This window comes from Mesocricetus auratus, unplaced genomic scaffold, assembly GCF_017639785.1.
Source record: "Mesocricetus auratus isolate SY011 unplaced genomic scaffold, BCM_Maur_2.0 Super-Scaffold_100676, whole genome shotgun sequence".
Taxonomy (NCBI): Eukaryota; Metazoa; Chordata; class Mammalia; order Rodentia; family Cricetidae; genus Mesocricetus; species Mesocricetus auratus.
In genome coordinates, this window is record NW_024429266.1 from 53,502,558 (window position 1) to 53,526,917 (window position 24,360).

General features: G+C 52.6%; 1 protein-coding gene across 2 annotated transcripts in view; it reads right to left on the minus strand.

The window, feature by feature from the left end:
* Positions 1-1,743: 1,743 nt before the first annotated feature.
* The window catches only part of Cacna1s (calcium voltage-gated channel subunit alpha1 S), a 63,031-nt gene continuing 40,414 nt past the window's right edge, over positions 1,744-24,360 (minus strand). The window contains exons 23-44 of one of the 2 annotated variants that reach the window (XM_005073428.4): positions 24,306-24,358; positions 23,899-24,045; positions 23,291-23,492; positions 22,725-22,883; positions 20,871-20,981; positions 20,251-20,334; positions 17,207-17,263; positions 14,915-15,043; positions 14,641-14,706; positions 14,024-14,115; positions 13,383-13,542; positions 12,346-12,473; positions 9,770-9,866; positions 9,524-9,626; positions 8,650-8,751; positions 8,253-8,377; positions 6,398-6,526; positions 5,497-5,747; positions 4,294-4,376; positions 3,736-3,827; positions 3,332-3,484; positions 1,744-3,213 (exon numbers count right to left, since the gene is read on the minus strand). In XM_005073428.4, coding sequence (XP_005073485.1) covers positions 3,040-3,213; positions 3,332-3,484; positions 3,736-3,827; positions 4,294-4,376; positions 5,497-5,747; positions 6,398-6,526; positions 8,253-8,377; positions 8,650-8,751; positions 9,524-9,626; positions 9,770-9,866; positions 12,346-12,473; positions 13,383-13,542; positions 14,024-14,115; positions 14,641-14,706; positions 14,915-15,043; positions 17,207-17,263; positions 20,251-20,334; positions 20,871-20,981; positions 22,725-22,883; positions 23,291-23,492; positions 23,899-24,045; positions 24,306-24,358 — 2,697 coding nt within the window. In that variant the 3' untranslated portion in view covers positions 1,744-3,039. The remainder of the gene's footprint in view (positions 3,214-3,331; positions 3,485-3,735; positions 3,828-4,293; positions 4,377-5,496; positions 5,748-6,397; positions 6,527-8,252; positions 8,378-8,649; positions 8,752-9,523; positions 9,627-9,769; positions 9,867-12,345; positions 12,474-13,382; positions 13,543-14,023; positions 14,116-14,640; positions 14,707-14,914; positions 15,044-17,206; positions 17,264-20,250; positions 20,335-20,870; positions 20,982-22,724; positions 22,884-23,290; positions 23,493-23,898; positions 24,046-24,305; positions 24,359-24,360) is intronic. The other variant, XM_005073429.4, reaches the window with a different exon arrangement.

The window sequence follows — 24,360 nt, forward strand, 5'->3', positions numbered from 1 at the left end:
CAGGACCAGAGCCGAGCATTCTCCTGGCTTTGATGGGCTGGGACCACTCTTTCTGGCCTTTCCAGGGAAGCTCTATCTGAGCGTTGCATCTTCCAGATGGAAGAGGCCCCCTCCTCTCTACAGTTTTTGTGTTCATCTTGTGCCCACCCCTTCTTCCAGTGGCACTCCTGCCCCTTCTGGCACAGCCCCACCCAGCAGCTGGGGCCCAAATCTGCAGAGAATAGTCAGGAGCCGAGAAGGGCCTGGCAGATACTGGTGCCTCCCCGTGACAGAAGGGGCACCCACCTGCCCCCACAGTGCTATTAGGTGGTCCTTCTGAGGGGACATCTGTCCCCTCTGCAACCCGCCCACTCCTCAGCTCCCTTCCACCACCAACCTTCCCTTATGGGCTTTATTTGAGCAGTCTGGCTGCCCTGTTGGAAATAACTGAAACGGGGTAGAGGATGGGACCTGCACATGATGAATTGGAACGTTGTATGTATTGTGTAGGAAGTTGCTCGAACTTTTCAAAGGCGCGCACAATTAGTTTCTCAGAGCCCATGCATGCATTTGTACCTGGCAGTCAGGCCGGGAGGACAGCATCAGTCTGACAAAGAGTGTATCAGCTAAGAAAGCAGAATACGATACCAAACTGCCTAGGTTTAGCTTCCTTTGTGGCCTTCTTGTTAGGTGCACAGGCTTAGATAAGGTATCTCGCTGGGTCAGAGTTGCAAAATGAAGGTAATGATATCTTTTCTCATTGCTAAGAAGACTACATTAACACATAAGCAGAAACTATTGAGACATGACCTGCTATGTAGTTAGCGTTCTGTGCATCGTATGTGCTGTATAAAATGCCCAGCTGCTTCATCTGAGTGCAGCAGCTTTGGTAGTATTCTATGGCGAAAGGAGCACTTTAGTAGGTTGCATCTTATCTCACTGGATATGAGTCAGGTGAATGGGAGACAGCGTAAGCACCTGTGGGTGGGTTAGGAACTTCCTCCATCCTGGAGGCTGCGGTGTAGAATCCAGCCTGACACATTTGGGAGACAGAACTTTTTGTTTTTGGTTTTTATTTTTTGTTTTGAGACAGAATCTCACTGTGTGGCCCTGGCTGTTCTGAAACTCACTCTAGGCTAGGCTTGAACTCATGGAGAGATACCTGCTTCTGCCTCCCCAAGTGCTGGGATTAAAGCCGTGAGTTACTACACCTGGTAAGACTGAGGTTTTTTTTTTTCCCTCTTACCGGCCCCTTGCTTGGATGGATAGCCAAGGTGGCTGACCCGGTGACACTGAGCAGGCTCTTTGTAACACCGGTTTAACAAGCAGCTTCTGGTAAAGAGTGCCAGGCCCTAGAGGGGTAGCTGTGAACAAGGTGGGTACAGCTCCAGCTTTCAGAGAACTTAGCATCTGGCTGGGGTAAAACGCAGTTACAGCATGGCTGCAGTCCCTTCTGGAATGGGAAGATGTTTGTCTACACTTGGGAGCCAGGTTCTAAACAGCTTGGCAGAGTCCAGGGAAATGACAGCAAAACAGGGGTTTGAAGGATGGTTAAAGGTCAGTGAGGCAGAGTGCTCAGGAAGATTCTAGAGAGAGGCACTCTGAATCCCAGAGGTAAGCATGGCCCCTTTTGGGTGAGCGGGAGCGTCACCCGCAAGAGGGTGGTGCCTGGTACAACCGAGCCACACTTGAGGAGATGGAGCAAACAGGACCCAGAGCAGAGAGGGGGGGGGATGGCTGGGGTGGAAAAAGGATTTGCCTGGAGCAAGGACCCAGCTTTTATTAGGTCAAGAAGAATGGGGCAGGTAGATAGTTTGGTTAGAGTAAGTGAGGGGAGGGCCTTCCGGTGGCTTCTGTTCATCAGTGAGGTGGACAAGGCTAGCTGTTGGTGCTGAGCTTTGAGGAAAGTGGGAGCAGGGGGGGAGAGTTGAAACTGTGGACTGACGGGGCATCGGGACGCTTTGGGGCCTAGTTGGGGCTAGGGCCGGGATGCACAGGTCACCAAGGGTCACCTCTGCCCTGTGCTATGCGTGTCCTCAGGCAGGCCCCAGATACTCAGAAGCCCACTGGGGGTGTTCACCAGGAGGCTACACAGCAGGCCGGCCTTATTACCACAGCAATAGCCACGGAGCAGGCACTTGGCCCACACTTCGAGAGTGTCCTGGGAAGGGGGAAGGCACCGAGAGGCAATCCCAGCCTCGCCTTGCTCTAGCGACACACTACAGGTGTGTCTGGTCATCTTGCCGCACCTCCGTTTCCTCATCCTGAGCGTGACTGCGGTGAGAATCGAGCGGCTGTTGTGTGGAGGTAAAGCCCTTGGCAGGAGACGGTAGCTGAAAAGGGTGCCCATCTGGTTGGCAGACAGCAGGGTCAGTTACTGTTGGGTAGCATGGAAGAGGAGCCATGGAAACACAGATCCGTGACAACCACAGCCATAAACCACTGCCACTGAGACTGGCCTTGGCGTTGGAAGTGGACTCTGGCCCAGGTCACAGGGTCACAGCTTCTAAAAGGCTGGCCATGGTGAAACCAGGGTGTGGCATTGTTTCTGATGCCATCAGAGGTAAAGTGAAGAGGGCCTGGAACTCTTCTGCAAGGCCCAGGCTCTCTAAGGAAAAAGGTAGAGGGAGTCCAAAATGTTCTTAAAAAAAAAAAAAAAGACAAGCCAGGTGCCAGTGTCAGGCCCGGAGACTTTAATGTCCAACTGGTTGGAGTGACTTTGTGACAGACGGACCCTGGCACCAATCAGGCTGTGTGAATGACATCAGAAGCTCTGCCAAATCCTGCTTCTTGCTGGTGAGAAGGGCCCATCCTGTCCATCTGTGGCCTCCTGCCTGGTTGAGGTGGTTCCTGACCACTGCTACCCAATTCACCCAGCTGGCTACTGAGGGAGGGGAGGCTGCTGGGCTGGGCTAGCCCTTCTCCATTCCAGCACTTTCTGACCATTGGTCAAGGCAGTTCTAAGCTCATGTCATTCTGTGTAGGCCTCACACCTGGGAGGAATAGGTATCTTCCGGGAGCCCCGATGCTGGTTCAGGCTGCCCAAGGGGGACCTGAGGCTCAAGCCTCCCAGGGCGTGGCCCTGCCCTCTGGGGACTCTTGCTTCAGTAGCTCTGTTGCTGCCACCTCTACTTCCTCTGGTTCCATCTGGCAGGCATCCGCCAGGGCCCGGCCTGTTGCCATGACGAAAGTAGCATCTGCTGCTAAGGAGTCTAGTCCTCCTCGAACCAGAGCCTGCAGGGAGGAGAGGAGGTTGGGTGGGTCTTCCCACTGTTGGTCCCACCCTCTCCCCATGACAGATTGTCACAGAGGCCACCCCCTTGGTGTGGCCTGCTGCCCAGCTCCACCTCACCTCCTGGATCAGGAAGGCAGTAGCTGGAGCCGTGCACCTGTGAGCTGAGTTCCTGGAAACACTCTCCTCAAAGTTCCCGCTGTGGGGTGTTCCCAGAGACCTTGGCACGGAACCTGTAGTCTCCTTCTGCACAGGAGGTTCTGCCTGGAGCAGCTGTTCCAAACACACAAAAGCAAACACCCCCCCCCAACAGATACATTAGAGCCAACAGACACAGAGGAACCACAGCTCATCCAAGGGAGTCTTGACCAAGACCCACAGACTGGGGAGGATGCAGGAGCACAGGATCCTTCTGTGATGGAAGGATGGCTACCTGCAAGGCCCTCCCCTGCAGAGCCCCACTCCTAGCACGTGACCAGGTGGGGTGTACACGGCACCTCCTCCCAGGCCTTTGCCTTTGTTACCTGGCATGGGGTAGGAGGCACCTGGCCTCCAGGCACCTCTCTCTGCATCATCAGCCCTTTCGGTTTGCTCACATGGGATTTGCCTCGCGGTCCTGTGGGCAAGGCCAGGCAGGGTCAATGAGGCTGCTGACCCCTGTTGGCCACATCATCAGAGCCTTTCTTGGCCAGTTTCAGAAGGTGGTGTAGAGGGCAGACACATGTTGAAGCCTGCCAACTCCAGGTCGGGCAGAACCGGCCCGGCTACCCTTGCCCAGCACTTTCCTTACGGTCTGGGAGAGGCTGAGGGCCAGACTCGCCAGCAAGCCCCTCTTCAGCGTGGCTATGTGCGTGCGTGCTAACTCATGCTGGAGAGAGAGGAAGCACCCTTATTGCTACTACACCCCAGCATTCTGGAGCCTTCCTCAGACTGGCAATGACGCTCCCACTCCCGGAGCTCCGCTAGCACCCATTTCATCACAAGGGCTCTAAGTGGCTCTCCCACCCTCTAAGGAAAGTAGGGGCACCATCAACGCCCACCCCAGGAGAAGACCCAGCTTCTTAGTCACAGGAGAGACTGACCAGAGCCCCCGCAGGGCTGACTAAAGGGTCCTCTGGCAGCAGGTGTGTCTGCCTCTTCCAGGAACTCCCTTTCGTAGCAGATGCTGAAACAGAAGCAGAGCAGGTTGGAGTCCATTCACTGAAGCACCAGTGCGCATCCCGGCAGACTCCAGTGGCCTTTACGCCAGGGCTGATTCTGCCAGCGCTCGACTCTTCCCATCCTTGACTCCGGGAGAGGAAGCCAAACTCATGGCTGCCTCCACTCTTGCTCACTGCTCCCTGCCCTTCTCACATCTGCGTTGCTTCAGCACTCTTAGGACGCTAGTCCTCAAGCCTGGCTACACGTGGGCTCACCTGGCAAGCCATGGAGACCATTGTCTGTGAGCCGCCATAGACACTGGCCGTTCTGAAAGCTCCCCGATATCTCTCATGTGCAACTGAAGCCAAGACTTGTTCTGGGCCAATCCATGGTCATCGGTAACCCTTCTGTATTCCCCGGAACACCTAGCTGGTCCTAGTTGGTCCCAATCATACCATACGACACACACCCCAACAGCAGAGCCCAGGTCGGATGCTTCTGTGTTCCCACACTGCCTAGCACCATGGTGACCCAAAGACATGGGTACCCTTCGAGCATTCAGGGCTGCATTCGAGAGGTCTCTTTGGACTGGAGTGAAGTGTGGGCAGTCCTGAGCAGGGGAAGTAGCTGTTCAGTTGACGTCTGCCCTGTCCTACCCAGAGAGACCACCACTCAGCTGACCTGTCCAGAGCAGAAGCCCCACTGGGAACCCAGTCCCTGTGTTGTGATGGCTAAGGGACTCTGCTCCCATCTGATTGTACTTTATGACACTTAAATCACAGCCTTGGATTAGTGAAATGGGAACTACCCAAATCCAGCAACCGACCTCATCCAGAGTTTCCCACAGTGTGTGCTGCTGCTGAAGCCCTTTCTTAAACATTACTATGCGACCAAAACATTCTGCACCTCCCTACTGAGAACCACAGAAAGGCTGGCTCAGGCTTATGGCCAACGCCAACAAGAGGCTGCCCCCTGCTGGCCAAAGACACCCTTCAGTCCAGGTTTGCCTCTTGTGCTAGGGGTGCAGAGCCAGTCCCCAAGGGCACCCAGCAAACAAAAGACGTCCTACAAATTTCATGGTGCCTCCTTCCCTGCCAAGCCATCTCAGAATTCATACACCCACAGTTGGAAGCTAGCACGGTTACCTGGAAAACACCGGGCTGTTTCTATGGTTGCTGTTGCCATAGGCAACATTGGCATTGGCATTGTTGGCATTGGCACGAGCAAGAGGATGGGTGCCTGGGTTATGAGGGAAATCCTCCAAGAAGACAGGTGACTCCAGCTCTTCCATCTCTATCTCGGCAAACTGGAGGGGTCTTTGGTTAGCCATGACAGGGGGCAGAGAGTTGGTCCTTTCCAGGAAGTTGTCCACTTGACCAAACAAGCCTCCAGTCCTCTAGAATCAAGGGGAAAGTGGAAATACTGAAAGCAGTGACTGGGCATGAGGATACGGAGTGCCTGGGGGTGGGCTGTCACCCTGGGATGATGGTGCTAGGAGAAAGCAATAGGATTGGAAGATGAAACTATAAGACCACAAGAGAATAGACCAAAAGGTGATGCTGGAACATAGTCCCCACCCACAGCAAGGTCTAAACTGGATGGATAGACAGGACACACCTAAGGAACCACACAAGTAACACATACATGGAAACATGGCACACTTAATTGGGAGTCTGCAGAACTGTGTTCCAGCTCTCCTCTAATCAAGTGATATGGGGTATTGCTATCTCTTTGGGACACCATTCGTAAAAAACCAATAGAGTTTAATGGGGTGTCCAGGAAGAATCTTCAAGATTCAATAGGTTACAACTTAGAATCGGGGACTCGCCTGAGTGGAAACAGATCCTCAGGAGATAGAATTAGATGAGAATTTGTGGATAATATAGAAAAGGGTGTATCATATTTAATAATTTGGGTCATGGATTCCAAGTCCCAGAAGATATGGATGGCTATCTTCAGCCCTCACAATCAATGCAGCCTGGCTTCCAGATCTTCTCTCTATTGCTACTTACTGTGTCCGGTCCCTCAGAAGTGGCCCTCACTCACCCGGAATATCCCCTCCTCCATGGCAGCCTCCACCATGGCTCTCTCCAGTTCCTCCTCTGCTGTCAGGTCTCCTGAGATGGTGCGGTGGATCTCAGGAGCTGCCTCTTCCTCTATGGTCCGCAATCCAGCCTGGAGATGGTAAAGTGGTGGGTGACCCTGCAGTCCAGGAGTGGCCCCACTTATTTTGAATACCTGCACCTACACGTTTCCTGAAGCTTCTCCATCCTGGATCGATACCACAGGACTCTGAGGACCCCATGGTCCTGCTCTGGCCCAGGGGAGACAGTCTGCATTTTGAAAAGTCTCTAAGGGGTTATCTGTAATCCTGTGGGCAGGGACTTTGTGCCCCTCCCACCGGAGCCTCTCTTTAGTGGTACGTGTTTTTTAGCCAATGAAACTCCATATCATAATTAATATAACACATGAAAATGAGCATTACCTGACAATTTCAAAGAGGACACAGCATCATGTCTGGGACATTCTTACTCAAAATGTACATTTTCTATCTAGTGTGAGGAAACATCAGGCCAACCCAACCAGAGGGACAGCATGGCTTGTGTTCTCAAGGATCAAGGCCACATTAAGGACAGACTGCCGAGTGATTCCAGAAAGCAAGATGTCAAGGCAAGATGGCGTGCATGCAAGGTGTATGACTGTGAGTTGGCTCTTTTTCCTGTATAAGAGATCATTGGGGCAGCAGGCAAAACTTGAATGAGGCGAGGGGTAGAGTGCAGCTCTGTTTCAACACTAACTTCCGGATTTCAGTGGTCATATTGTGGCTGTGTAGGAGAATTATGTAGGGCAATGCCACATTTTCTGGAAATTCACACAAAAAGGATTCTGAGCAGACAGAGTGCCATGTAGGATGTGAGTTATTCTCAAATGGTTCACATAAAAGTTGTAATTGTATAAAGTATAAAGTTAGTTCAAAACCACAGGGGCAATTCAACATATAACCCAAATCTGTATGCATTTCATTTTTAAAGATTCAATTATTTTAACTTTGTAAGTGTATGTGTGTTTGCCTGCATGTTATTATCTGTGCACATGTGTGTGCAGTGCCTGAAGAGGCCAGAAGAGGGCACCAGATCTTCTGGAACTGGAGTTACAAGTGGTTGTTGGTGGCCATGTGGGTGCAGAGAACTGAACTGGGTCCTGTGTTGGAGCAGCAAGTGCTGTCAACCACTGAGCCACCTCTCCAGCCTTACATGTCTACTTTTGAATTTTTGAATCATGTGCATTACAGTGTACACAGAAATAGCAAAAGAGATAAAACATACTCAGTGGAGCAGACCCCTGGGTGGAAGAGAGGCCTGCCACTGCTCTTTCCTTCCTTCCTTCCTTCCTTCCTTCCTTCCTTCCTTCCTTCCTTCCTTCCTTCCTTCTTTCCTTCCTTTCTCCCTCCCTCCTTCCTCCCTCCCTTCCCTCCCTCCCTCCTTCCCATCCTCCCTCCCTCTGTCCCTTTCAAGACAGGGTTTCTCTGTATATCTTTGGAGACTGTCCTGGCACTCGCTCTGCAGACCAGGCTGGTCTCGAACTCATAGAGATCCTTCTGCCTCTCCCTCCCAAGTGCTGGGATTAAAGGCGTGCGCCACCACAACCACCCTGCGAGACCACTGCTCTTACTGTAGGTCTTTCCTTTGAAGAAATGAAATTTTCTCTCGTCTCGACAGTCAGAGATGAGGAGCTCCTGGATCCTCTCCTGAGGCCTAAACACCTTCCACCATGGACCAACTTGAACTACCTTCTCATTCTGTTCGTCCCGGGTCCCTTCACTTTGCTTCCATCTCTGACTGTGGATGAGGGACTTGGTTCAGGAGGGGCGTCCCTTGGAACCCACCTAGGTTGGCCTTACCTGTATCTGAACTGTGTCCTTTTTGGGTCGATACCCATAATATTCCTCCTGGCGTTTCATGAACTTCCTGAAGTGTTCCTGGATGAGGAATGTGGCATAGAACTTCCCCACGGTCACCTCATCATCTGTAGACGGTCAAAAGGGAGGTGCTGAAGGCCGGTGGGAGTCTCACTGGATTGGGAAGGGGAGGCTGGGGGGGCAGCAGGCTCAGGCGCTCAGTCCATCCTGCTGAGGTGGTGAACGGGTGCCTGTCGCCCTGAGTTGGTGCCCTGACAGATGCTCGTGGCATCTGCCCATGGTATCAATAGTGTCTAGATGTCAGGTCGCTAAGGGACTTCCTGAGGAAGTGTCTCAACCCTTCCCAACCTAGACTCAGGTCTCCCCAAGCAGCACCCACCTCCTATTGGAGGGATGACTTGGTCCAGGAGCTTCATGCTGGTTCTCTTCCAGATCTTTTTGATGATGGCTCTCAGCTCCTCGTTGGCTTGTTCGAAGTTGCCTGGGGCATGAGAAAGGTACGAGTGACCCTAAAGTGACTGAATTGACGGAGCTTGGTGAGCTGCTATCTGTCCAGCACACACTGGCTCAGTGTTCTTTTGCCCCAGCTGCTGTACTCTACCCCGGCAATGGGACGAGGGCAGGGGCAGCCCAACCCTTGGGTCCTGTACTTACTCCCCAGAGGTCTTGGCTAACAGTGATCAGGCTGGTTAATCGTGGGCCATCATCTCCCTGTCTCTCTATTAAAACGTCAAGTCCTTACATACTCCAGTCTGTCCCGCGGTCCCCACACAGTCCTCTTGTTGCTCTAACTTGCTTCTTCTTGATTCCTGGCTTCCCTCTTCTCGTCTGCCCATGGCTGCCTCAGATGTCATTGGCCCAGATAGGTACTGGAACCCTGCCTCAACCTCATTTCTTCCCCTGCTCCCACCGTGTCTGTAATCCTGGTTTAGGGGCCTACGGGGTTAGTGGAGTCAAGTGTGGGTTCTCATACCTGCCTAGTACTGAGTCCTACCCCTGTCCCACTCAGAGCCACTCAGGGGGACCCCAGCCCTGAGTGAGCACCGTCGTGTCTCTGGCCCTGACACAACCGAGGGATACAGGGAAGAACGTTAGTGATCTTGCCATGCAGCGCATCCTCAGACTCCTAAAGAATCTGCAGGGCATGAGGAGTTGGTGACTGTGGCCCGGCTTCCTTCTGCTTCTGACCACATTCCTGGGAGTCTGTGTCAGTAGCTCGGTGAGAGAGGGGGCATCCAGGAGAAGTCCCTCACCTTCCGTCTTGATCTTGAGGGCTGTGCGCACCAGGGCGAAGAGTGTGGCATTGAAGGTGACGGTGCCGTCGCTGTTGAGGGGCATGTTCATGCCCACCAGCCTCTGTGTGTGCAGGGAGAGGTGGCACTTGCCTATGCCCCGGGACCAGGCCCAGCACATCAGGTTGCCCACACCCGGTGTGGGATGGAAAGGGAGGCTGATCTCCCTTCCCAAGCCACAGCTGCTTAGCCTCGCAGGTTCGTTACCTTACATGCTACCCGGTGTGGGCAGAACTTCCCGAAGCCCAGAGGGGGTTGGATCCTCCTTAGCAGGGTCACCACATCCAGGTGCTTGATTCTGCCCCTGTGGAAGGACACATAGACTAGTATATCCAGGAATGTCACCCACGGCACCCCTGCTCTCTACTCAGAGAGGGGAAGAAGAGGGAAGGAAGCCAGGGGGCCAGGGATATTTCTTTTAAACCTTATTTAAAAGGCCTAGTAGCCTAGTATATTATTTTAAATATATTTTAGTAATTCTTTGTAAATTGCATACAATGCATTTTGATCATATTCACCCCTGCCCGGGCCTCCCCCAACTCTTCTCCGATGTCCCCCAAAGCCTTTCAGAAGAAGAGGGGAGTTTGGGTTCGTGGGTGCCCACCACAGAATGGGGCTCTCCATGTGGAGCAGATGCATGCTTTTTTTCAGGGAGTTATCCTCTAGCACAGAGGATCTGGATTTCATCTCCTTCGTGCTAAGACCTTCCTTAGGTTTTGGTCAAGCTGCAAGGGGGGGCTCTGGGGCTTATTAATAAATCAAGGGAGTGGCAGCCCACTTCAGAGACTTCTCCAGAGCTGGGAACACAATGGCAGTGCAACCGTGACCTCCGGAATAGACCCAAACAGAGCAACCGGGAAGGTCAGGTGACTATGTCATCAAGGCACGGGCAACAGAGCAGTGCTGCCCTGACAGTGTTCATTTGGGGTGTTTTATGGACTGACTACCTCACCCTGAGGCTGGTTGTGAAAGAAATGAGACATTTCTATCTTGTAGGGAGCTCAGAGGTCCTTGGGCTCACAGATAAGCACCAAGAAAACCAGGAATGTTTTTCTTTTCAAGGAAAAAGATACATGGCCTGTTTTCTGCCCAGGAGGCTGGGAATGGAGGGGGCTAATAGCCTAGGTAATCCTTGAGCTACCTGTAGGGCCAGGCCATACCTGGCTCCCCCGAACTCCCACAACTAAGACTGAAGAAGGCAGCTAACAGTCTAGATGACCTTTGCACTCTGTATGGCTAGGGGCTCCCCGAAACTCCTACAAGCAGGACCAGAGGTAGGCAATAACCTAGATGACCTCTGGGCTATCTGTATTACCTACACAGATCCCCCTTAGGCCCTTAAGATAACACTGGCAGCCTGTCTATGGAACCCATCTTTGTGAAAGAAGTGACATGCACTTTGAGAAGAGTGTTTGAGGTAATTATGCCTCCCAGTGCACATGGGATTATGTTATACTAGGAAACTTTTCCCCCCAAAATTGTACTGTATTTAAATATGGCTAAAATAAACTGTGTCAGACTCTAAAGTTAGAACCAATACCAGCTACTGAGTTGTGTTGAACTGGATTTCCTTTTTGTCTCACACAGATAATTACTCTACTGGCTGTGGCATCTACAGAGACCCCCACACTATCTGTATCCTAGATGCTGAGTATACACGCAGACAAACACACAAACACACACAAGCACATAAACATACACATACCCTAGTATACATGCAGACAAACACACACACAAACACACCAAGCACACAAACGTGTACACACACACACACACACTGATATTGGTAATTGGTACTTGGGATTGAGCCCAGGGTCTCTTACATGACAGGCCAGTATCTATCACTGAACCATATCCCAGCTCCCAGACCCAAGTTAGTACTGTAGGGTAGTGATAAAGCAAGTAGATTTTAAAAATTATTTGTGTGTCTATCTGTCTGAGTGAATACTATGTGTGTGCAGGTACCCACACACAGTCAGAAGAGGGTGACTGATCTCTTGGAGCTAGAGTTACAGGTAATTGTGATCATTTGACAAAAGTGCTGGGACCCAAACGTGGGTCCTCTGGAAAAGCAGCCAGTGCTCCTAACTGCTGAAACATCTCTCCAGCCCCCTTCCCCCCCACTAGTTTTTAATTTTCCCATTTTAGAGTACAGTTGCCAAGGACTCTGGACAGACTTGCCTTGGATTTTGGTGCCCCCACTTAATTTCTCTGCATCTCAATTTGCTCATTTGTGAGGCTAAATTACCAGAGGAGCTGTGCCTTAGGTTGCTGGAAGGATCAGATGAGCCAATACATGTGGCATTTAAACCTGATAACTGGGAAACGTTTAGCAAATGTGATCTTGATCTTCTATCAAGAGAAGTAAGAGAGAAGCCCCCTCACCACGTTTTAAAGTGCAGGCAGGTGGCCTGAACACCAGGCTATTGGCAGTGAGGATTCTAACTCAGACAGTCTGAGTGGGGCCTGGGACTCTGCATTGTGATCAGTTTCCAATACAGCCAGTGAGCAGAGCCCACAGTGAGCAGCCAGGCCTAGAATGCCTGGCGAGATACTGAGACCCCACTTCTCACTCCCGAGTACTAAGTGTCCGACTAGAAGCTTGGTGAATGCTTCCTTAGAGTCAAGGAGTTTCCTCTGAGGGATCCCCTCCAACTCTGAGACGTGCTGACCCCCCATGGAGCCTTGGGTGGGTTAGGGGAGAGCAGAGACTCCCGAGGGAGCACTAGGATGGAAGGGTGGGCAGGTTGGTAAAGCACCCAGCACTGTCCACAAAGACTCACTTAGCCTCCGGGTCGTACTCTGCCCAGATGGCCTTGAACTCATCCAGGTGGTGAGGGCCCAGAATGGACCAGTCCCGTGTGAGGTAGTCAAAGTTGTCCATGATGACGGCCACAAAGAGGTTGATGATCTGCAAAAGGACGAGGGCTCCCACAGCACAGGCAGGTGATGCAGTGACTGGCGTCGGTTGGGGGCAGGGGCAGACCAGGCATGGGGCTCCTTCCTCACTCCAGCCCCCAGCCCCCTCCACATTCCACGCGCAAGTGAGGCTGAACTTCTGCTCTTGCCCAGAATGTGCTCTGCCTGGGGACTGGTGACCAACCATTCACTAAAGCCATGGTAGGGCACCTCTTTGGGGACTTAGTCTCATGTCTGAGAGCTATTCTGCCTCTTATGGGCCTGGCCCAAGCCCCTCTCCCTAGCCAGCCTTTTCCTGTCTACACTGGGCGTCCTTTGAGTTGCCAGGCTTGCTCACACAGACTCACTGCATCAGGGCCAGGGTTCGGTCTTGTTCATGTTTCTACTCCTCACCTGGCCCTGTGCCTGGTAAACATAAGACATTCAAAGGTTTGGGGTGAATATAGGGAAGGAAAAGGAGCAGGAGTATGAGGTGGGCAAGTGGATGCCACCCCCAAGTGACTGCCCTGCCACCCCCAAGTGACTTCACGCTGTCTCTGACCCTAGCCAGGACCTCTTATTTCCAGAGTTGTCTTGTAACACAGCACCTTTCTGGGCTGAGGAATCGTTAGGGTTAATGTCTCTACCTATTGAGAACCGGACTCATCACAGTCCCCTAGATGGCAAACTATGTATATAATGTGCACAGTAAGCACACCATACACACGGTGAAAACGTCTTGCAGTCTGCTTGGAGCAAGGAAGATCTTACAAAACAAAGAAACCCCAAAGGATCAGAACAAGGGACAGCCTAACAAGAGTTCCCAGAGTCCCTACAATGCCCCATGTAGGAGGTGGTAGGTGCCACTCCACCTCGCCCCTCAAGCCCTGCCCTGGCCGGAGCCTGCGGACTTCTTTCTCACCAGGAAGGCGCAGAGCATGTAGAAGCTGATGAAGTAGTAGTAGGCGAAGTTGGTGCCGCACGTATACTCCTCCCCCGGCGCATAGTCGGACTCTGGGTCACACAGCTTCCCGTAGCTGCAGGCCAGCAGGATCTCTTGCCAAGCTTCCCCCGTGGCACACCTGAGCAGAGAGGGACACTGCTGGCCTGTGTGCGTCTGCTTGGTCCTTGGGGACGGCAGCATGAGCAGACCTGGGCTGCTTCCCAGAGGCACCATCCCTATGAGGCTGGGCCACGTGTCCTCTCTTCCTGCAGCCCCTCGGCTCCACCTTTTTACAGAGCTAGAGTAGAAAAGGCCTTTCTTGGAGTGGGGGTGCCTTTTACATCTGACTATATCCACAGCAAAAGTGTGTGTCATAGATCAATGTCAAGGGTCACTGAGACCTCATCACTTTTCGAGAGAGACATTTGACCTCTGAACTCTGCTTCAGAGTGTCGAAATGGGCAGCGTTCCTCTCAGGAGGAATTCAGTGCCACGCTTCAACGCAAGGTTTTCATAACAGTGACCACAGGGCATGCGGGGACCCCTGTGGTGCAGGGCCTGTGTGGGACCAGCGCTGCCTGGGGTGCAGAGGGGAACCCAGCGAAGTCGGGGACTCGTGCCTGAAGAGCAGCAGCACGGCTTGAGGGAAGGTCTGGAAGTTGTTGTTCCGGTTTATTTGCGTCCCGTCCACCATGGCTATCTTCCCGAACATCTGCAAAGCACAGAGAACCAGGGCACAAGCGTCTTCTCACCTCATCTCCCACTGTTTCTGTTTCACCGGCTTCTTGCCCTCACCCTTATGTCTCCCCAGGGCTTTCCCTTCAGGCCACGTCAGATCTGAACCCAGATACACGGGATTCTTTTCTGGGTCATGTGACATTCTTCCTATCAAACCAAACAAGGGGGTGGGGGTAGACAATTTCTCTCAGCAAGCACTGTTAGTCAAGATATGGAGAGGGTTTCTGGGGCAAGGCCCCCAGCTAAGTTTTAGAGACCAGATCTGGTTCTGGAGGTGCACCACACGCTGGTCTCTCCTGGGTTACACCCCGGCTCGTAACACCGGAGCATCTGGGGCTCAGATCTACCTCCAGGGAGCTGCGCCCCTGGCTGCTGGGATGTGGGAGCCTGGGAAAGGTCAGGATCCAGCTGCATGTTTGGTAGGCCTTTCTGGGTGCACGGATACACCCTCTAGCTTGGCTAACACTCATCCTTTGGCCCGGGCCAGCCTGCCTCTCACCTGCATGCCGATGACTGCGTAGATGAAGAAGAGCATGACGATGAGCAAAGCCACGTACGGCAGGGCCTGTGAGGAAGAGCATGGAGCATCAGCTAAGAGTTCCGTTTGCCTGCTCTGTGGTCCTCAGAGCCACAGCCCTGAGTCCTGAAGCCTGCCCTCCGTTGGCTCACCGGGGACCTTGCCTGGCTCTGGAACCCCGGAACCCCACCTTGGGCTATCCCTGGGTCAGTTTCCTGGATCTCTGGTCTTGGCCCTTTGGGCTGGGCACTCGCACCTGGAAGGATTTGATGAATGTCCACAGCAGGGTACGCACACCCTCTGCCCGACTCAGCAGCTTGATCAGTCTCATGACCCGGAACAGGCGGAAGAAGGCGCTGGAGATGCGGGCGCTCTCATCTGGGTCCTGTGGGGCAGCAGCCCCAGAGGTCAGTCTTGGGGTGGCTCTCGGGGGAGGGAGGTAAGGGGCAGGACAGGCAGGAAATGCAGTGCACGCACGCATGTGTTTTGTGTGTGAGAGTGTGTGTATGCGAGTGTGTGTGTATGTATGTGTGTGTGAGAGTGTGTGTGTGAGAGAGAGTGTGTGTGAGTGTGTGTATGCGAGTGTGTGTGTGAGAGAGTGTGTGTGTGAGAGAGTGTGTGTGAGAGTGTGTGTGTGTGAGAGAGTGAGAGAGAGTGTATGTTGTGAGAGAGTGTGTGTGAGTGTGTGTATGTGAGTGTGTGTGTGTGAGAGAGTGTGTGTGTGAGAGAGTGTGTGTGTGAGAGTGTGTGTATGTGTGTGAGTGTGTGTATGTGTGTGAAAGTATGTGTATGCGAGTGTGTGTGTGAGAGTGTGTGTGAGTGTGTGTATGTGAGTATGTGTGAGTGAGGGTGTGTGTGTATGCGAGTGTGTGTGTGAGAGAGTGTGTGTGAGTGTGTGTGTGAGAGAGTGTGTGTGAGAGTGTGTATGCGAGTGTGTGTGTGAGAGTGTGTGTATGTGTGTGAGAGTGTGTGCATGCGAGTGTGTGTGAGAGTGTGTGCATGCGAGTGTGAGTGTGTGAGTGAGGGTGTGAGTGTGTGTGAGTGTATGTGTGAGTATGTGAGTGAGGGTGTGTGTGAGTGTGTGTATGTGTGTGTGTGAGTGAGTGTGTGTGAGTGTGTGAGTGTGTATGAGAGAGTGTGTGAGAGAGTGTGTGAGTGAGTGTGTGTGAGTGAGGGTGTGAGTGTGTGTGAGTGAGTGAGTGTGTGTGAGTGTGTGAGTGAGTGTGTGAGAGAGTGTGTGTGAGAGAGTGTGTGTGAGTGTGTGAGTGTGTATGAGAGAGTGTGTGAGAGAGTGTGTGAGTGAGTGTGTGTGAGTGAGGGTGTGAGTGTGTGTGAGTGAGTGAGTGTGTGTGAGTGTGTGAGTGAGTGTGTGAGAGAGTGTGTGTGAGAGAGTGTGTGTGAGTGTGTGTGTGTGTGTGTGTGTGTGTGTGAGTGAGGGTGTGTGTGATAGTCATAGTAGGAGGGTTTCAGTCCACTTCACAGTCCCTATTGTCTCGTAGTCTTGGCATCCTGGGATGCAGGCTCTGAGGCCACGTGTCTCAAGAGAATTGGATGTAGAGTCCAAGCTATGCAGTAAGCCCGTGCTTGGGAGCAGAGCAGGGATTCTTCATGGGGGGAGGCTGCAGGGAGGCGCACTGCTGGCTTCCTGTTCGTCTCTCCTTCTCTGTAAACCGCACTAAGCTAAGTATCTGGCGGCCCATAATGTCTTCCAGAAGTGTCCAATAAATAGCCTTACCGAGCTTTTTGCCATACACTCAGTGTGGTCATCCCCACCTGCCCCACCCTACTCTGGAGTGTTATAAGCTGGGCAGGCTCCTGCCCTTGAGCCAGCCTTAGTCCTGTTCCCTGTGCCTGCTAGACTGTCATGGAGGTCCTGTGCTCTCATCTATAGGGAAGGTATGTGGAAATTCCTCAGTCCACTGCTCAGGGCTCAAGGTAGGCACTACATCCATGCGTATTCTACCACAGAGCCCCCACCTCTGCCCAAACCCCAACCCTTGCTGGGCCTGCTCTAGGGAGAGGAACCCTGGTTTCTGCAGGCACCCCTGCTCTAGGGAGAGGAACCCTGGTTTCTGCAGGCACCCCTGCTCTAGGGAGAGGAACCCTGGTTTCTGCAGGCACCCCTGCTCTAGGGAGAGGAACCCTGGTTTCTGCGGGCACCCCTGCTCTAGGGAGAGGAACCCTGGTTTCTGCAGGCACCCCTGCTCTAGGGAGAGGAACCCTGGTTTCTGCGGGCACCCCTGCTCTAGGGAGAGGAACCCTGGTTTCTGCAGGCACCCCTGCTCTAGGGAGAGGAACCCTGGTTTCTGCAGGCACCCCTGCTCTAGGGAGAGGAACCCTGGTTTCTGCAGGCACCCCTGCTCTAGGGAGAGGAACCCTGGTTTCTGCGGGCACCCCTGCTCTAGGGAGAGGAACCCTGGTTTCTGCGGGCACCCCTGCTCTAGGGAGAGGAACCCTGGTTTCTGCGGGCACCCCATGCGATCCATGCAGCCAGCTCAGCATGCAAGCTGCAGGGCAGGGAGAACAGGCTCATGCGGCCTGAAATTACAACGTTCCCGCAGCCTCCACCCAGGCAATACAGTCCCCCGCTGGAGGCCAGGAAAGTCTGTGGAGAAAAGAGACGAGGGGAGGGAAGGAAAGGGGAGAGAAACACATGGGAGGGAGGTGAAGAGAGTTGTCAGAAAGGACAGACACAAGCAGAGTTAAAAGAGAGAAAGAGACAGGCAGGGGACGGAGACCTCACATGGCTGCGGTTGGGGCAGTGAGTGGGTGGGAGCCAGGACAGAGCTCTACGGGAACCATGAGGCAAGAGGCCCGGGCAAGGAAATAAGAGGGGAGGGGAGACTGGACAGACAGGTCCCATCTCATCTTTGAGATGCATCTATGGGTGGCAAGGGCTTGCGTTCTTCCTGGGCCTGGGTTATGTGGTACAGAGAACATCCTTGCTAAGGACATGCTGGGAAATACCTGTTCATAGTTATAAGTAGATTCCCCCCACCCCCTGTAATCCAGCTTCCAGGGGCAAAGCGGATGGGATTGGGGGAAACTGGAGACCCCTCCTCCCACCAGGTGTCCCTCAGCTCAGGACTGGGACCAGGATCAAGGCTCACATCTCGGTGGCCTGGCTCCTCAGTGGTTGGGTATATGAGACCAGCTATCTTTGCTATCTTTTCCCTGGCCACATTTCATGAGATGCCCATCTTTAGAGCTGGATTAATGAAAGAAGTAATCCCCGAGCTTTCATGTGTTTACAGGTAGCCTGGTCCTAGCACCCAGGCTCCCTGCATCTCTGGCCTCAATCCTGGCTGCATGAGGATTCATCTAGAGAATTATACTAGATTTATGCCACTGCTGGGGCCCACCAGGACAACGACACCAGCGACTATGGAACAGGCCTGGTTTCAGAGGTTTCAGGGCACATCAGGGGAGTCTCATGTGTAGCCGGATGACAACTCTGCTTTTTATTGTATAGTCTGACCAGCAGTCACTCACTATGTGTGGCCATTTGAATTATTACAATGAAAATCAAATAAAACTAGAAACTAGCTCAATGCCACCAGCTACGCGCTTTGTTTATTTTAGTTTTGTTGAGACAGGGTTTCTCTGTAGATTTGGAGCCTGCCTGGAACTAGCTCTGTAGACCAGGCTGGCCTTGAACTCATAGAGATCCACCTGCCTCCGCCTCCCTGGTGCTGGGATTAAAGGCTTGAGCCATCGCTGCCTGACCATCAGGGAGTGCATGTGAACAGGGCAGGGTGAGGCTGGCCCGCAGTTATGACTGACAGGCGAGGCCCTTCCCTAGTTTGTGTCAGGAATGCAAATCTGTCTTAACACGGTTCAAACACATATTCCTGGTCAGGGAAACTTCCCACTTCCGAAAAACCAAAGCATGACCATGACACCCCCACAGCCAAGAGAACGGTCTCCAGCATGTGGGCCTCAGGCTTTGAGAAGTAACTACTGGAATTGGGGCCTTCAGAGTTCCCTCTTCAGGCTGCTTGTGACAAGTGTGGCTCTCAGAACACAGAACAATGTTTTCCTGGCCAACAGCATGCGTGAAACAGCACATATACACGTTTCTCTCTCTCTCCCTCCTTCCCCCCATCTCTCTCTCTCTCTCTCTCTCTCTCTCTCTCTCTCTCTCTCTCTCTCTCTCTCTCTCTCTCTCTCTCTCTCCTTTTGCCCAGAGCACACCCGCTATCAGCCCTGAGCAGATGAAGCTGTCTGTACCATGTGTGATGAGGTGAACAGGGTTCCTAGGATTCTCCCCTTTTACAACAGACAGTTGGTGTGATAGCCAAGCCCCAGAAGGTGCCACTTCCCCCAGGTTTGAACTTTTGAAGCCTCAGCCCAGGGCTCCTTCCTCACAGACTCAGGATGTTCTCATCTGGACTCCTCTTTCAGGTATCTCTAGGGTTGATATCTGTCTCTCCCATCAACTTGGTGCTTTGGGCCAGGATATAGGAAATTCAGAAGGAGGCCCTGTCTATGATGAGTGTCCTGCCTCGAGTGAGCTATCCCTTGGGTAGAATCCCCCGCTCCCCAGCTAGAAGGCTTAGGCAGATGAACACCTTTCTCTTTCTCTTCCTCTCCTGGTTTCCCTGCCCTTGCCTAGCTCCAGGGTGTGGCACCATGATGACCCAGGAGGACACCGTCTTTTGCTTTCTGCCTCCAATCTTTGGATCTCCTCTCTCAACCTCCTCTCTCCTTTTGCTCAGCCTTCAAAATACAACCCAAGTTGATCACCTCTAACCATCCTTACAGACAAAACCCTACCCCGTCCTCTGTCATGTGGACTACCGCAAGCCCCTCCTGGCTGCTGTCCCTGGGTCAGCCCTGGTCCCTCCTAGGACAAGTTCAACATGGCAGTCACAGTGATTCCATCAGATCTAATGTCTGACCATGTATGTGCCTTCCAAAGAGCTCTTAACCCTCAGAATAGAAGCCAAGACGTACTGATGGCCTCAGAGACCTGACCAGAGCTTTTGATCTCTGTTCTTCCCCATTCCAGCCACAAGGGCCTTCTGCTATTCTCTGCATTCAGCAGACACACTCCTCCTACAGGTCCAGTACATATTCTCCTTTGGCTCTATAACAGTGTCTCCCATAGCTGCACGGCTTACTCCCTTGAACTATTCAAATCTTAGGTTCCAATATGTTCTTGATTCCACCTTCTAGTCCCCTTTCATGCTCCACCCTCATCTACCTTTATTTATCTTTGTGTGTTCTATCATGTTACAGATTTAGTTATTGTCCACTGTCCCCTATAATTTTGTTCCCTCTCCCGTGTATTTGCACAAGTTCCCCTTCTTGGGCTTGCTACCCTCTTCAACTCTACTTCCCCCTCCTACACCTTCCCCAACTCAGCCGCAGATGACCTCTGCTTGCCCCTATAGCTCTTGATGTCTGCTGTGTTGGACTACACTGGCACCCCGGCAGCACTCTTCTCTGGAGGATATGGCTCCTCGAAGGCAGACTTGTCTTCCTGCCGTTCAAACCTCCAGAGTTGCACTTGCCATGGGTACTCCATAAACATCTGCAGAGTGAACAAGAGTCCTACCCCAGTGAGGGCTCTGCCCACCCCATACTCACATCAATCTCACTCAGGATGACATCAATGATGCTGCCAATGACGATCAGGAAGTCAAACACGTTCCAAGGATCTCCAAAATAGCCCTGGGAAGGAAGGTCATGGAGGAGCAGGGGGTTAGCTGTGGCTGGAAGCAGATCTGGCAGCTAACAGGGGTGGTGGCGAGGAGGGAGGTACCCATTGGGTGCTGGGCAGGCCAGGCTTCCAGCATCCCGGCTCTCCGCTCTTCCTGGCTCCTAATTTCTAATTTTCTTCCCCAAGAGTGTCAGCAGTAGGGGAGTGTTGTTAGGAGCTTAATTTAGGTGGGAATCTCTTTCACCTCCAGAGCCCACTTAAAACTCCTGACAGGGCTCAACGGCACAGAACTGTATTGGACTTCAATGAGACTGTGGGGATGGATTTGAGAGCCAAAGAAACAAAGCAAGATCCTAGTTCGAGGCCTATGCCTCAGAAGCAGAAAGGGAGGCGGGGAATGTGAACAGATCCACAGAGGTTGTACCCAGCATCTGTGACCAGCCTGGGAGCAGGAGTCTAGGTTGAAGGACCTTCCTTCAGTAGGAAGAGATCAAAGTCTCTCCTCAGGCCACAGCTGTTCCTCCATCCCCATGGCCCAGCCACTCACCCTGGGCTTGAATGCTATGAGCTTGAGGACCATCTCCAGGGTGAAGATGATGGTGAAGGCCACGTTGAGGATGTCTGAGATGTGATTCATCTGTTCCGACTGGTTGTAATGCTGAAGAGGCAGCATGGAGGTGGGTCAGGAGAGCCAGACTTAGCAACTACAGATCGGAATCCCAGACCCCTCCTCTCCATGAGCAGACCCTGTCCTCAGGCCCACTTCTCACCTGTTTTATCTCAGCAGGCTGAGAGGTTAGTAATCCCCTGACTTCTACCAGATCTTAGGGATACTTTCATGTCTCTTCCACTCCATAATAGGCAATGGGAGAGGAGAGAGGAGAAATTCAACAGGCACAAGTCCGACCAAGTATGGCTCGGGGCTGCAAGGCCAGACATCGTTTACACATTGGTCCTGGGTGACCAGAATGGCAACCTCCTAGGCAGGGCTTTGCATTGTCATTATGATAGAGGACTAAAGAGGTTGACGTCACCACTGTTTAGTGGGACGCAAAGCTAGCCAAGTTTCCTGTATCCTGTACACCAGCTGCCCCAGTGATGGTGATGGAGAGACCCTTCAACAGCCTTGGCTTCTGTGACCACCTGTATGGACCACATGAGACTCTCCTTCTTTTTTTGAAAGTTGATGAAATTCCAACGTCCCAGGTAGGTGAGAAGGGTCTGCTGATTGCCCCCACCCTCAGCGGTGGTGCCTATAGCTGCTGCCTGACTCAGCCCCCCAGAACTATTGCTTATATTCCTCTACATGACCAGGGCCTGCAGCTCAGTGTATCTCCTCCCAGGACCCTATGGACCTACAGTCTATGGTCCTATGTGGTGTTATTGTTTCGACGTGAAATATCTCCCAAATGCTTGTGCGTTTGAACACGGCCCCCGGACTGTGGTGCTGTGGGAGGAAGTAGGTCTCTGGGGTCTCTGTCTCTGTTTCCTGTTCTGCTGAGATGGAAGCAGCTGCCACATGTTCCCACCACCACGCAGCAGCGTATCATCATATCTTTCCTCCATCATTGACTGTATTCTGTCACCACCACCCCCAATCACAAACCAAAGTAACCTCATCCTCCTAAAGTGTTTCACGTAAGGGGTTTGGTTCCAGTTAGGATAAAAGCAACTCATGCATATTAAGCATGTCTTGGGCTCCTAGGAGCCTGGCTATGAAGTTGTATTATGTGGGCTTAGGGACCAGAGGTTTAATTAAATAGCAATTCTACTGACTACGATATGACCCACGAGTAGTGGCCCCCTCCTAAGAGGGCTGCCTGCCTTGTGAGTCCTAAACCTATTTTTCTTGGGGTCAGAATCGAGTTTCCAAACAACCCAGCCACCCAGATTTGCAACACTAAAGGGAAAACAGAGAACATGGGCTCTGCTCCCTGTGGTCCTCCTTGCTTGCAGCATCCATCTCCTGTAGGGGAGAGCTCAGGTACCCGAGATGCTGGCCATGCCCCTTTGGGGCGTGGACAGAGGACGTGGGATGGGCGAGAGATATAAGGGAGAAGGAAGTAAAAGCTCTCTCTTGGATGCTGGCCGTGTTTCGGAGAGCAGAGTGCTTAGCAGCTTCCCCTGTAAATGATCTCTCTCTTTAATAAAGTACCCTAGACACCCCTTTCCCATCAATCTCCGGTTGCAGAATTGCTGTCCAATTTAGCTGGAAGCTGGAATTAGCTCCTTTACAAACAAATGATGGGGGACAAGGCTGGAATCAGTTGACTCCTGTGTCCTGCAGCTGGCACACAGCAGATGCTCTAGAGATACTTGTTGGGATAAGCTGGGGACTTCACTATATCCCTGCCCTGCCCAGGCCCCAGGTCTTAGTCTGGTCTGTCCCTTGTCTCCTTACCTGCATGCCTAGGCAGATAGTGTTGAGCATGATGAGGGCAAACATCAGGTATTCAAAGTAGGAGGAAGTCACGACGTACCACACCTGGTACTGGTATGGGTTTTTGGGGATGTAACATCTCAGTGGTCGGGCCTTCAGGGCATACTGTACACATTGGCGCTAGGACACAGCAAAACAGGACAGGTCAGCACCAACAGGCTGCTACCTCCATCTCTGTACCTATGATCACAGGGTTGCAGGAAGCTTGGTGTGCAGTGCAGGAACAGCTGTGACAGGAGTACTGGCTGAGGAACTCTGAGTGACTTAACAAGATAAATCCACTGGGCATCTGGGGTTCCCCTCGAGTGATCACGGCCCATTCTGATCACAGCTGCACCCCAGTGCAGAGATTCTGAAAAGCCCTCTCTCAGGACAACAGGAAAGTTCCAGAAAGCCTTCCCTCCACAGTGTGAACTGCTTCAGGTTGGAGGCAAATGGGGTACACAGACTAGGACTGGGCCTTAGTGGGGGCTCTCTTCACAGGCCTGTGGGACTCAGCTTTCTATCCCTAGCAGGTGGCTCAGTACCTGGTTCTTGTCGAGCTCACAGTTCTTATACTCAGTCTCCCCCTGTTCCTGGAAGGTGACGATGACAAAGCCCACAAAGATGTTCATCATGAAGAAGGCAATGAGGATGATGTAGATGATGAAGAAGATAGCCATCTCCACTCGGTTGTTGTAGATGGGGCCTGTGTCCTCCTCATTGGAGTCTATGGCCTTGTACAGCAGCCTTGGGGTGGGCAGAGAAGAGAGGATAACTAGGGTTGGGATAATGAGGCTGAGATCCAGCCCAGGAAATATCTGATTGGCCACAGGAACCAAGGAAACTTTCTGAGCAGCCAAGGAATGGTAGAGAAGGGAAAGCTAGCCTCCCTGTCACGGTCCTGCCACTCCACAGGGCATCTTAGCTATCATCAGTCAACCACTAAGACTCCCCTGTGGGGAGAGAGGCATGCATTTGTGGGAGGATTGGGCATATTTTTCCAGAGTCCTCTGGTCAGGCTTATTTAGGAGTGGCTCGAGTCAGTGGGTTTGCTGAGACTAGCCACTTGCTGGCCGGGTAAGCGGGGGCTGCTGGTTCCTTGGCGCCACCGTAACTGAGTCCATAATGGCCCCAGATCCCAAGTCTTACTCACTGAGGCCAGCCCTCAAAGGTGGAGACCGTGAAGAGGGACATCATAGCTGAGAGCACATTGTCGAAGTGGAAGTCATTGTGTATCCACTGTCGGGGACGCAGCTCAATCTGTGTGGGGTCTCCATCCTTGTATATGTAGTAGTAGCCCCTGACACAGGGAGACCCAGTCACTCCACAGTGTGGCTAGGAAACCTCAAACCCACCCACATCCCCTGGGCCCTGGGGAGTAAGTACGTGAGAGAAATGCTGGAGAAGGGACAGGAAGAAAGGGCACCGTTGGGCATTCCCTCTCCACAGCCACCGAAGGCCGGGGCCTCTGTAAGTTGGTACCCGGGTTCCCACCCTGAAGGACATCATGCTCCTCATATGAGCCCCCCCCGTAGCCCTCAGCTGTCAAGGCCTGTATACCTGCACTCCTCTTCAGTCATCTTGGATAAGTCATTGCAGCTGTAGAACTTGCCCT